The 13,671-nt window shown below is 38.1% G+C and overlaps 3 protein-coding genes across 4 annotated transcripts in view; 2 read left to right on the forward strand and 1 right to left on the reverse strand.

Annotated features, from left to right (window-relative positions):
* The window catches only part of LOC119739243 (ankyrin repeat domain-containing protein 11-like), an 84,056-nt gene that overhangs the window by 5,368 nt on the left and 65,017 nt on the right, over positions 1 to 13,671 (forward strand). The window contains exon 2 of the mRNA XM_038214100.1: positions 10,760 to 10,848. The gene's annotated coding sequence lies outside the window, so the exon portion shown is untranslated. The remainder of the gene's footprint in view (positions 1 to 10,759; positions 10,849 to 13,671) is intronic.
* Positions 3,371 to 6,100, forward strand: LOC119739246 (putative nuclease HARBI1). Of its 2 annotated transcripts, XM_038214104.1 has the most exons (4): positions 3,371 to 3,948; positions 4,514 to 4,615; positions 4,898 to 5,052; positions 5,532 to 6,100. In XM_038214104.1, exons 1-4 carry the CDS (start codon positions 3,506 to 3,508, stop codon positions 5,546 to 5,548), a joined length of 717 nt encoding a protein of 238 aa, XP_038070032.1. In that variant the 5' UTR covers positions 3,371 to 3,505; the 3' UTR covers positions 5,549 to 6,100. The 2 variants fall into 2 exon arrangements, with proteins under 2 accessions (XP_038070032.1, XP_038070031.1); XM_038214103.1 differs by lacking the exon at positions 5,532 to 6,100 and having other exon boundaries at positions 4,898 to 5,361.
* Positions 6,601 to 8,078, reverse strand: LOC119739247. The gene is made up of 2 exons (XM_038214105.1): positions 7,773 to 8,078; positions 6,601 to 7,405 (listed from the first exon to the last, which is right to left on the reverse strand). The coding sequence occupies exons 1-2, from the start codon at positions 7,993 to 7,995 to the stop codon at positions 7,047 to 7,049; spliced, it is 582 nt and encodes a 193-aa protein (XP_038070033.1). The 5' UTR covers positions 7,996 to 8,078; the 3' UTR covers positions 6,601 to 7,046.

Consider the following 13,671-nt stretch of genomic DNA (forward strand, 5'->3'; position numbering starts at 1 on the left):
GGTTGACATTGTTTGTTAATGCACACTAAAAAAAAAAGGTCAAAATTCTTCTCAGCGGTGCTCCAATGAAATTCTTCAAAATTTGTGCATTGTGTGCCTGATCTATGATCCTTGATTCAAAGGTCCCAAAGATTAAAATCGATCTGAAATAGCAGAAAGGTTAAAATGATAAATCCTCACCATGGTCATTTTAGACGTAAATTTCACAAAAAGCTGGTGACTTGTGTGTCATATTTGGCATTACCATTGCCATGCCAGCAATCGAAGTAGTTTGAAGAATATCTAATTATGCTGGTACGAGAATTTTGAGTGCGTACAGGTGTAATTGAAATGCAGTGAATATAGCAATAATATGTTTGTTCTGAAAAGTTAGTCAGCAATTTGCTATGTAGGCAATTAATCATACATTTATTAGGCCTAATCCATTGTATGACAAAACCTTAAACTGTAATATTGCCTAAAATTCAAGTGTTGAACATATATCGGAAGTTAATGAAATGTAAACAAGGAAAAGCTGAATTTATTAAATGTTGAGTTAAATGTACATGTAGGCCGAAAAGGGAATTTTTTGTCTTGTTATTCCCCATACATAATGACTTATACATGTACATGTATGCTTGCATGCAAGCCTACATGTACGTTCATGACATGTAACATATATCTACATGGATCCTCCATTTCAACAAATTTGATTGTTTAGTGAGACCGACACCAAAATAGTAACAACTAACATGTCAACAAACAGTACATTTACTTAGAGTTGGAAGTTTTTATTGTATTTCTTTGTAGAGTGATGATAAGTAAGCCTGCAAGCCAGGCACCCCAACACACAAAAAAACCTTCAGTGCTTAAAACTCATCGATCTTCTATTTGACTATTTCTACTGAAAACGACACCAAAAATAGTAACATGTCAACAAGAAATGACTTTTACTAAGAAACGAGAGAAGTTTTTATTAATGCATTCCTTTGTGGAGTTGATCCCTAAGCAAGCCTTCAAGCATGGCACCCCAACGCAAAAAAAAAGAGAGACCCTCCTTCAATGCTTAGAACACTGATTGGAACACCGCTGTGTATCCTTTGATATTGCACAGCCATCGATCAAAAGAAGTGCTGGTGCAGTCTGTGTGTGATGCCTAAGGTCAGCGTGGCTGTGCCTCCTGCGGTCGATTTCACGAAACGCTACGATGCATCGTAAACGTAAGTTGCGATGCATATGCATCGCAACTTTCAAAATGGCCTAAAAACGATTTCACGAAACTTACGATGCGTTCAATGATTCGTAAATCCCATGGCAACAGGATGTAATACATCGTAACTTACGACGACCCCAAGGGTCGTCGTAACTCAAGTTGCAGGGGAAAAAATGGCGTTTATGCTGCTGCTAGACAGAGAAGCTGGCCGGGCATTACGCCGAGAAAGATTGTTTGGAGAGCGTAGACCGCGTAGATGCCCGCTTGATTCTTTGACGGACGATGAAATTTATAGACGCTATCGTTTCACCAGAAATGGAATTACACAGTTATTAGAGAGGGTTGAACTTGAACTAGAACACGATACAAAGGTAATTAATGCGACGAAACGTATACATGTATATTACTATAGGCCTAGGCCTACATACAATTATTATGATGAACTTATATAAGGAATACTAATTTTAAAAAAAACCATAGCAAACGTTATAATTAAGTAACGTACGACTAGGGAAAAGTTTAATGTGGATAAAGTGTATAGCGCCACCGTTCGTCGTTTACTGAAGAATATTTCAACATGGCAGCGTCCGTACGGACGCATTTATTAATAGCATGTTTAGTCGGCCGTGTTTAGTCACCTACTTAGTTTTAGCTCCATGGTTTTATCATTTAAATACTGATCCAACTTATACAGTATTTGCTGCTCAATGCTACAAACACTGGACGGAATCAAAGCTAAGTTCCTCTTAACTAAATTAATTTGAGTACATGCCGTTCAAACTTGAGTGAGGAGGGGAATGCTTTAGCCTTAGGGAAGTACATACAGGCGGTGATCGTACAGGCGCTGGGGCTAACGTATAGGCATGATAGGCTAGGCTTTATAGCCCCATAAATGTGGCCAATTTAATTTACTGGACTACCTCCGTAAATAAAGGCCACACTTCCACCATGTACAAAAACATGTCGAACTTTGTCAAATTTTAATTTTCACAGTTAGGCTTAGTTTGTAGTTTATTTTTGCTTTAGAAGCATACTCACCATGCTCACCATCCATTAGTTGCGATAATCGTAACCCACCATCCTCCCGACCGCGGTCGGGAGGATCGTAACTCACCATCCTCCCGACCGTCGGGAGGATGGTGGGTTACGATTATCGCAACTACCTCGATATAGGCTAATCAGAAAGTGCTGCCTTTTTCAGATGTCTAAACTCTAATTTTCGTGAAATTTCATGTTCAAATTTTGATACGAAAACGTGTGCAAACAAATCTGGAAATTTCACATAAAATAGATATCTGAAAAAGGCAGCACTTTCTGATTATAATATAAAGAGGGCGAGTATGTTTCTAAAGCAAAAATAAACTACAAACTAAGCCTAAATGTGAAAATCAAAATTTGACAAAGTTTGACATGTTTTTGTACATGGTGGAAGGCGTGGCCTTTATTTACGGAGGTAGTCCAGTAAATTGGCCATATGTATGGGGCTAAGCTAGGCTTGGCACGGCATGTTGTTTTTGGAGCAGACATGGCGGAAGGGATATTGAAAGGAGGGTTTTACTTTATTGGTTTCATCGCATCTACTAATGGAGGGCCCCTGTTTATTTTCAATCAAATAATACTCAAGGGTGTCTTTTTATTACTCAAACATTTCCTTTTGTAGCAGACTTCTCTCAATTCTAATGACACTTTTTTTGCGGTAATTTTCATCATTTTTGGGTGGCAGAAATTATTTCCTAAGCAGTTTACGGTTAGTTATTTTGGCTATGATACAAGCAGGAAAGGTCACTTTATATGTTTGAATCGTTTCAAATATAGATCGCTAAGAAATCAGTTAGGCCTATGTTAGTACTATAGGCCTCATGAGACCTAATGACGTCACACTTTGTTTATATGTGGGCTTTCCCGTGGTAGATGGTCCCTACTTTGTCTGGCGTCCTGACTTTGCTTTCATAGGATTAGTAAAGCCCATATGTAAACAAAGTCATTATGTCATTAGGTCTCAGGTCTATTTGTGGAAAGAGGGCAGGGTTTTGATTTATGAAAGAAAGTTGTAATTAGGGGATAACAGTGTGAGGCCCCAGTCTTCACTGCGTGATAATGACTGGGGAGGCGGGATGACCACTGTTAATGGAAACTGTGTTACAATAGCACTTTTTAACTAGGACACACGACTTTAAATTGAAGCCTTTTTAAAGATGTATTTAAAAACGTTTCACGCTTAAAGTGTGTGTTAGATAATGTAATAATAATCAAATATTCACTTGCAAATTTGATTTTCTATTGTCACAGCGTAGCAATGCAATCTCAGCGCAGATGCAGCTTTTGACGGCCCTTAGATTTTTTGCCACTGGCTCCTTTTACACCATGCACGGAGACCTTCATGACATGAGTGCACCATCAGTGAGCAGGATAATCCATCGAGTCTGTAGAGCCATCAATAGAGAAGCCAACAGAGTCATCAAGTTTCCTGTGCGCCAACAAGATGTGAACAGAGCCCAACGCGACTTCTTTGCCATCGCCGGCTTTCCTCAAGTTGTTGGAGCTGTTGATGGGAGTCACATCCGTTTGTATGGTGCCCCTCTAATGGATGACGAGCACCTATATGTTAACCGGAAAGGCTGGCACAGCATCAACATTCAAGTCATCTGTGATGCTAACTACCTGATCACAAATGTTGTCGCCAGGTGGCCAGGCAGTACACACGACAGTGCCATTATCCACGGCAGTGTCATTGGTGACATGTTTAGTGATGGCAGGTCAGTCAATTATCTGATAATTGGGAAAAAATTGAACATTTAGCCAATCAAATTTGATTGAATCGCACAAGCATGAGCACAAACACTAACAAAGGATGGCTTCTTCTTTGCTGTTGCAAGATATTTAGTTCACTTCTTGATTTTAAAGCCAGACAAGATGTGTATGCAGAATTACACAATGTGATAGCTTGTGTGAACAGTATTCAGTAGTCCTAAGTAGTTTTAGTTCTGATAAGAACAGTCCCGCTTTAAGTTCTAAAAGAACTTGTCTTTGGTCTTAGAACTTAAAGCAGGACTGTTCTTATCAGAACTAAAACTACTTAGCGAAAGTTGATTATAAGCAGGACAAGTTCTTTTCAGAACTAAATATCTATATATTCTGATTAGTAGTTATTACCACATGGTGTTACCGCAAACCAAAACAATACTTATACTGCACCATGCAAAGCCTAAAATCTTATATTAGAATCAATGACTCAAGGAAGCTGGCTGAGTTAATAGAATCTAATTAAAATCATGTTTGACGTGAACAACATAAAATTGTTAACCGAATCTTCATTTTCAGGCTGCAAGGTATGCTCATAGGTGATTCAGCATATGCCCTCAGACCGTGGCTGATGACACCAATTGAGAACCCCATAACAGACGCTGAAAGAAATTATAACAGGTAATGTGATTCACACTATTTGTCCACAGTTTTTTTTAAATAGGGGCGGGAGCTTTTGATGTGCTGAACTATACATGTACATGTATATTTGTGTGCATTTTTTCACTCTCATTGGGGGGGGGGGGGGGGGGCAGAGTTCTCAGAATGAGACTCCCTCACCCCTCTGGCTAGGCCACTGAGTAATTTAAAGGTTGAATATTGTATAGAAGGTGTAATTCATACTTGTTATATCTCCGATTGACTTTGACTCATGCCATATTTGTTTATTTTTCCCAATTAAAGGTGTCACAGAAGAACAAGGGTCAAGGTGGAGCAAACGTTCGGTCAACTAAAGCGGAAATTTCCATGCCTGGCACTTGGTCTCAGGGTATCACCCAGTAGAGCATGTCAAATCATCAAGGCTTGCTGCATTCTGCACAATCTAGCCAAGATCATGGGTGAGCCTGATTTTGAGGAGGAAGTAGAAGTTGAGGAGGTTGGGGCTCTGCCATATGTTGGAGTACTCCATGATGGTCAAGCACATAGGGAGCGTATTATTCGTCAGTATTTTAACTAAATTGATGTATTGTAAAGTTTCATAGTTAATTCAACAGATGTTGAAATGTTATAAAAATTAGAGTGGCCTCATATTTCATCCTGAACAAGGACTTTTTCAGAGGCAAAGGATTTTGCATTATGTGATTTCTTGCCTCTGAAATTGTCCTTACTCAGGATGAGTGGGAGACTTTTGAGACAATGGTGGCAGCAAACACACAGGTCCTTTTTTCATTGTTTGCGTCATATTGAGCACGCGCGCTTTAGCTTAAACATGACGTAAACAATTGAGAAGGACCGGTGTGTTTGCTGCCACCAACGTCTCAAAATCTCCCATTATCATATCAGCCAACTCTTTTTTTTTTATTTATGTATATTTCAGGTCAATCTAGTCAGTGAGCAGTTTGCAGCAGTTTCTTCTTCATTTTCTGTAATCTGTTTTTATTGGATGCAAATAGGATGGGCAAGTAAGAGCAAGAAAATCAGCATGGGCAAAAAGAACAGGTTATCGTTACCCCCCCCCCCTCCAATTTTGGTGACATGTAAAGACACACAACTATTTAACAAACAATTGGAAATTAGTTCACAGTAACTATTTATTGTGCTTCTTTGAATAAAAACATACAGTTCAATAATGTATGGCTCTCTTCCAAATGTACAATATAAATAAAAACGCAGGAGTACTCTTTATTCACACTTTTTACTCTCTTCAAACTAAGATTTTAAGCATCCTCTTGAATAATATATCTTGAAAAAATATTATCTAGTGTGCATGAGATGAAGCAGGTTTCTTGCACTTCGTTTTTTTTTTTTTGTCTTTGATAACTACTTTTCCAAACAAACAAAAAAGGCCCAGAATCGGTGATATCCCCTGGAACAGTGTGAGTAACTTAGAATTTGCAATATTTTTTTTATATGTATGTTAAAGTTAAGGTTGAGTTAAAAAAATATATACAGTCGAGTCTCGTTAATACAAACTCCATCGGACCTAGCCAAATTTGAAAGAGGAACATCAGTCCCATTCATTGTGCACATAAATGTACAGTCAGGACTAAGGCTTTATGTTTGTTATAACCAGAATTTTGTATTAACAGAGTTTGTACTAACGAGATTCGACTGTAGATAACCTTTACATGCTTTCATGGATTTTGGTGAAACTTAGATGCAGTGACCCAAGTTGGGTAGAAAGACAATTCTTTGGATTGTTGAGGTCAAAGGTCATGTAGGGGTCATCAGAGGTAATTGTTTAAATACCCTACTGTTTCTTTGTCTACATAATATGATATATTTTAATGTTACTTGGATGGAGTGATCCTTGGGTAGGGGTGTATGACACCTCTTTAGAAAATGGAGGTCATAAGTGATCTAGAGGTCATTTGAGGAATTTAAAAAATATGCAAACTTTCACTTTTTTTTCGACAGATGAAATTATCAGTTGTGTTGTATCTTGATTTTTTTAACAAAATACAATTATGAACTTTCCTCTATGCCAATCGATGTGATATTTTCTTCAGGAATGCTTTAAAAGATATGCTTTAAAATAGTTCTACATTGTATTTACATGTCTGTTTAAAGGTTTAAAGAAAGAAACAAAGAGAAATTCATAATGATTTAATACTTTTAAACAACTTGCAAATAAGTAAAATGTTGAACTTAAAATTAGGCACAGTGGAAATAGCTAATGAGAACAAACTTTTTGTAGCACCATTCGGCATAAATTTGTAGGAGTAGTGGAGCTCTGACATGAGCCCATTTGTACCCGATATTGCAACCAGACTATACATGACTAAACATCGAGTACAAACATGCTCTTCTCAGAGCCATCACTAATTACATATATTTTGCCGAATGTTGTTACCTCAAGTTTATCCTTATTAGATGAAAAAAAAAAACAATTTTAGGACTCAGATACGATTACTGCACCGTGCTTCTCCAGTGTAAATGCCACTAGTATTTGAAAGGAATGGCTAATTTCCTTCAAGGATTCCGTCATGGCTTGTGAAGCTTCCAGTTGTTGCCGAGCTATTTTCAATTTTTCTTTGTCGATCTGCAACCTTTCCCTCTCGATTTGGAGTATGCTCTGATCTCTTGCTATCTTCTTCTTTTGTACTGGTGGTCTTGAACTTGCAGTGCTGCACTCGCCCTTTTCTCTCTCTATTTCCTTCTCAACCTCCTCTGGCTCTACCTGTACGGGCTCCACCTCCTCCACCTCCTCCATATCTACATCAGTGTCGATGGTGTCACTGCATGTGATAGCTGTAGCAAATGAGTACAATTATATCATCGTCAGTTTGTTTGTTTTTACAATTCGCATTTCCCCTTCCTAACAATGAATTTGATAGACACATGTATTACAAATAGTCTTTAAATCATTTAGTTCAAAAATCGTCAACATGTCTTATTGACTTAAACAAAGAATAACACTATTCTTGAAATCAGCTGTGTCTCAGACTTGCATGTCATGAAGAGAACAATTCAATATAACTATCCAATAAACACCATAGTTCATGAATTGAGTGGAAATAAATACTCAAAATATGTAAGAAAAGAATATAAGTATTTTGAATCAGGTTTTTGTCTGAAGTGTTTTCTCAGTTGTTTTCAAAGGCTTTAAATATCCTACCTTTTTCAACACTGCCTAGCAGAAATTCCAAGTCTGGCATTGTTTCGCCTTCGTATTTTTCCACGATGCCATCTTTGCCCACCGGTAGCAGGGCATCGAGGACAAGCTCGTATGTCGAGTTTACTGGTGGTTTAGGACCCCCTCCTGAAAATAAGCGAGAGAGCATTGTTATTGTTATTCGAATTGAAGACTTCAAATAATCTTGTAATCTTGTTAAATGCATTCATGCAATATACTTGAACAGAGTTGAAAAAACTCGAGTTTTGTTATTGTTGAAAATGTTGAAAATGTTTGTTAGCATCAGAGTGAAGGGCAAAACCTAATATTGAATCAAAAAGTTAGTTGAATGAATTTCATTACCTGTTTTGTTGAACTCCCGATGGTAGCTCCTCGCCTGGCTTGAGATATCTTGCCATTTTTTACGTACTTTGGTCCAGTCCCTTAGTTGGCCCCCACACTCATTCAGCTCATCTGCCGCCATCTTCCAATGATCTTTCTTCACTTTATCTACCTCAGCTGTAGCCTTGCAGCGTGTGCCAAACAATTTGGCTGTATGGCTCTTAACGAACTCGGCCAGAATTTTGACCTCCTCATGAGACCAGTTCGCGGCTCGCTCAGGAGGAACTTTAGTCTTAGACATGACTAGGCCTATTTAATGTAAGTTTGTGAATGACAACAATCCAAATGCTGACAGACGGTTGCACACGCCCCAACCATTGCAAACACAATTTTGTTTAAACATTAACAGATTTATATTATTCCATTTTTCATGTTTTGAATTTTTGTTTTGTTTTACATTTCAATTTTTATGTAAAACTACTTGGCCCTTGTGTTTGTGGACTCTATTTATTTTTAAATATTTTAATCATAATTCTGAGGTGAATATTGTAACCCCCCCCCCCCTCCCAATTTTATGGACATGTTTTTTTTAAATTTAATACAAGTTTCTTGTTTTCAGAATGAAGCCCTGGTGACGATGGCTGGGAGTAGTTAGAGGCCTATTTTACATTAGCCAGCATAGGGCTGAAGCCTAATGTAACCTGGGAAAATATCAGGTTTTTTATCACTCAGTCAAACTAAGTTTGACTTTGAGTCTTGACTCAATAATTAATAATAATATGGTCGAAATTCTGCCTGTGCTGTGACTACTTTATAGAGAAAAGTGGTGGTTCTGTGAAGTATGTCCCTTCGTAAGTTCGTTTTGATTTTGGTGAAATCGACCGCTGGGGCTTTAGCCTAAATCGCTTTAACTATCGCTAATAATAAAATAAGTTAAAATCTTCTCATTTAACTTCAAACATGTTTTGTCAAATTTAACCCCAACCGGAATACGTACTGAATGTGCAGACAACCGACTGACAGAAGTTTGGATGCAGTGCAGTCTTTACACTGGATACTCTTTGACTAGGACAACAAAGTTTATCGCTGTAAATAGCACTCAGTAGGCCTACTTTAATTAATCAAATGAATAACTTACCAAAATTCCTTAGCAACGTGGACGGTCTTCGTATATTTAATAGCAGACGACATTGTCGGCCATCTTCAGCGCGACTGCGTGCGCGTCTCTTGGTTTCGCGCGCTACAGACGGCTGTTGCATTGTTGTAGACTGTTTTTCACATAAAAGAGTCGTATGCATTAAGGTCATCCTCGTTCACAAACTTTATTTTATATAAAACATTGCTTGCGATGCATCGTTCTTACGATGTGTTTCGTGAAATTGCAAAAGCAGTTCGTCGTAGCTACGATGCTTCGTAGAGCTGCGATGGCTCGTAAACCCTGCGATGCATCGTAAGTTAAGAACAGTTTCGTGAAATCGACCGCTGGGTAGAAGGCTGTCCAGGGATTTTGAAGCCTGTCCAGGGATTTTGAAGCCTGTCCAGTGAGTCGAAAACACCTGAGCAAGGCTAATAATAAAGAAAACACCGAGTGACATGTACGGTACATTTTCAATGAAAACAAGGACAAAGACCATGAAAAAATGCAGTTCATTCACATGTAATCCTTTTTCAGATTTTTGTTTTTTTCACAGTTTTAACTACTCCCTACTGTCTTTTATTAAGTAGTGGACCAAGTCTGCCAAAATCCAACAATCACTCCATCTAGCGATGAGCAATAAAAATGTGCTTGCTGCTCCATTAATTTTGATACTGTCAAATAAAATGTAGTGCACATTGTACGTGTACAGGTATCCATGGATAATTTTATTGTAGTGTTCTGAATATTAAGTCAAGCGTCAACACAATGAGTAGTACAGTAGTACACGTACATACATGTACATGTACGTGATAACCGCCAAATAGAGGTGATTGCACAGTATTGAGCAGAAACAGAAGCAAAAGTACATGAAGTTTTTTAGAACAAAAATATTGGTCATAATACTTTAATAATACAACCAGCAACCTAACAAGTACCGGTACCTATTTAGTAGATCACAGCAGTAATAAACACCATTTCTCTATATTGTACTTTCTCCCGTATTAATATGAAAATGAATTGGACTGCTGCAAACTGCTCACTGACTGGCTTGACCTGAAATATGCAAATCTAAAAAATTAATGCGGCCCGACGTCGCAAACTTCACAAGTTCTTCTTCAGAGGCTAACATTTAATTTTAATACATTAGTTATTACACTTAAGAAGAAAGTCGCCAGATCCTGGTTTGTCATTAACTTGCATCAACGATAAGATACAAAAAAAAAATCCAAAATGCTGTCACGCTGACACATGTGTTATCAATATTTAGCGAACAATTTCAGGAATGTTCTCCCGACATGCAGTTGCATACATTTTGATTAATGGCAATAATCAAATTTCTATAATAATATGAGCTACTGAGGACTCATTCCTGATGTTGAATTGGTGTTGATAAGATTCAGATTTATCTTTATTTTAAGCTGTTGACATATTTTTACTTGCGAATACAAATTGTTGGCGCTCTCTTTGTTGGATTTTGTTAACTCAAAAGATTTATATTTACATGTTACAGGAAAAAGATAATACACCTGCGAGAAAAACGGAAAGGATTACCACCGGCAAGTCACTGAAAAGTCACACACATCTAAATTGGAAATACAGGTATGTGAACTTTGGAAAATCACAGATAATCTTGGTAATTTCGCTCCGTTTGTGGCCCTCATAAATATTCTTTCCGCTGCAGAGAAGGGACAGAGAAAGGACGGAGAAATCGTCACTCCACGGTTGCTTACATGGCGCCCTTCCTGCACCACTCGAAATTCCGTCCCTGGCATCAACCAGTGTGTGTTTGCCTAGCCTCCCATGGGTTCATGAAAATTTCATGCGAGGCAAGGAAAAATCCATTTATTTTGCGAAATTAAAAAGACTGGGGGCCAAGGCCACTAGCCTAATGGACCAGACTGTCAATAAAGGTTCAGCGCGTAATTATTCAGGGAACATTGCCCGGTGCTTCGTGGGTACAGGTCCGGACAAAGGCCGCAGCGTAAATTTGTAGTTGTATCTAGCTTCCTGTGTTGTGCATTATGGAGCCTAGCTGTAAAGCCTAATACCGCTTTCCTAGAAGTCCTTGACTGTATCGGCAGCTGCCATTAAATCCTATGGGCTTCGATTCTAATCAAGATGCTTTTTGTGTATGTGCGTGGGCTTGGAAATTTGTGGCACACTAGCTTTTAAGCATTTTCCAGTTGACGAGCAGGATGCGTTCACAAAAGGTTGAGCCATCACACTAAATGAACTATTGATGAGATTTTTTCCCCCATCGTTGTGGTACCAGGTACCACCTTACTTGGCAGCTTCAATTATTTTCTTGTTGATAGTTTGATACAGAGGAAATTAAATCATGTTGAACAAGTTGACCACATAAATAACTCTGTTGTCAGAGTGCCTAGTCATGTTGGGATATTCTTTTATTTTTTAATAAATAATTTATTAAAAACGAAAAATGCATAAAAATAGTTAATCAAAGAAGTTGTAACATTGGTTACAAAAGTGAATCAATCCATTTTTTTTTTCATTCTTATTTAAAACTACAAATTGAAGATGATGGCAGGCTTGCAACATTTTTCCTCGGATCTGCCAATTTCCTTTGTTTTTTGATTCTCATGAATGCCATTACAAATTGAAAAACACTGCAAAGATTTTGTGTGGTTAAATATTTCCTCATTTTTTTTTTTATTCCCAGTTGCATGCCTGTGTCGGGGAAGGCATTTTGCATTAATATAAAACAGATCCAAGTATTTGCCATTTTTAATTTAAATTTAATGTAATAGTTTCCCTATATTTTGATGTCATTGGTCTGACAAAGCCAGAAATGAATCATTTGTTCATTGTATGATAATAGGCCTAATTCTGTTGTATTGTTTTTAAGCGTTGAATTTTGTTTTGATTGTTGTATCATAGTAGCTTATTACTCAGAACAGGAAAACAAGATGAAGGCCAGATAGAAACTTGTTTTTATTTTATTAGCGTTCCACCCAATTTTTGTCTTTCGCGCACGCTTGCGATGCCATTGGGAATGGACTTGGGGACCTCCCGTTGTGGCACATAAAAGATACAAATGGGCGTTGCATTTGTCTGGCCGTGCAGTAAATCCATACTTCTCTAAACAAGCTTGAAATGACTCGGAATATCAAGAAAAAGGATGCTGAGGGTGAGTCAGCACGGTTGGCATGGCAACGGATCTTGCGGATATAATTGTCCCACATCATGCTTGGATTTTTCCTTATAACCATTAATGCTTTCTAAGTTTTGCCATATAGTATACAAATGCTATGATAGTTCCATGTATGGTAATTGTATTACTGGGGAAGGGGAACTCGTAATTCAATGTAAATAAAAATACGGATAAAGATATGCTGTATTGTGTGTTGACATTAAAATCTTGTCAATATGTCATAGGCCCACAAAATACTTTTCTTTTTTTTAGATATCGTAACCATGTAATTTGATATTAATTCCTCTTCCACGAAGGTTGTTATTCATTATTTTGTAATGCTGTTATTACCGAACGTGACCTAAAAATTAACAAGACAGTGCATGTTATTCTGGTTTGGATCAGAGCGACATCATTGTGAAGTGGATCTTCACAAGAGAGTTTAATTGCTACGCAAACATTACCCAGGGGTTCTTCATTTCGCTCATTTCCTTCGACGTCTTTTGTCTTCTTCTTCTCTCTCGGTGCGTGGGACGTCCCAAACAAATCCTGGCGTTTCCTCTCTCCCCCCCCCCCCCCCCTAAATGTCAACTTCATTTTCATCAACGAAGCTCACATTCGTGGCGCTGGCTTTTTGTAAAATGACGAATGTGTATGCGCGGGGGTATGATTGACTGCTTTGTTTTTGCCTGTGATGTAAGGGTTGCGTTTACGCGTTACCAGGAAGAAGACCAGAAATTGGCGGGTTTGCCCGAGGACTCGAGTTTAATTACTCGCATAGTCAGCATTGCAGATGGTCTTCAATTTCAATTTCGGTCTCTTGAATAATAATCGCTCGCTGCGGTTTATACGACTTGTGTTCGGATTGAAAGTGGGTTACTGTTTCGACGGCACTGATGCAGTGCAGCAAGGTGTTTGACAGCTCTTGAAAAAAATTATTACTTTTTTATGCATTTTTCTCACGGACTTCTCAAATCGAGGCCCTGAAAACTGATGACTCAACATTGGCAGATTGTCAATCTTGATAAAATCTTATTAAATTGAGCAAACGATTCACATGTGCAGGCCAGGCATAGGATATTAAATGTACCGTACCTGTACATAGACAGATATTTTTTAGATAAATGAATTAAACTTGGTCATGTTCCTTGTCTGATTTCTGTGGATGTTCCCAATGGCAATGTGTCAGTATACTGAAATTCAATTATACCAAAACTCCCCCCCCCTTTCAATTCAGACAGTTTTGGATTGTGAATTAAATTTCATCATTG

Source organism: Patiria miniata, unplaced genomic scaffold, assembly GCF_015706575.1.
Source record: "Patiria miniata isolate m_02_andy unplaced genomic scaffold, ASM1570657v1 HiC_scaffold_30, whole genome shotgun sequence".
Classification (NCBI taxonomy): domain Eukaryota; kingdom Metazoa; phylum Echinodermata; class Asteroidea; order Valvatida; family Asterinidae; genus Patiria; species Patiria miniata.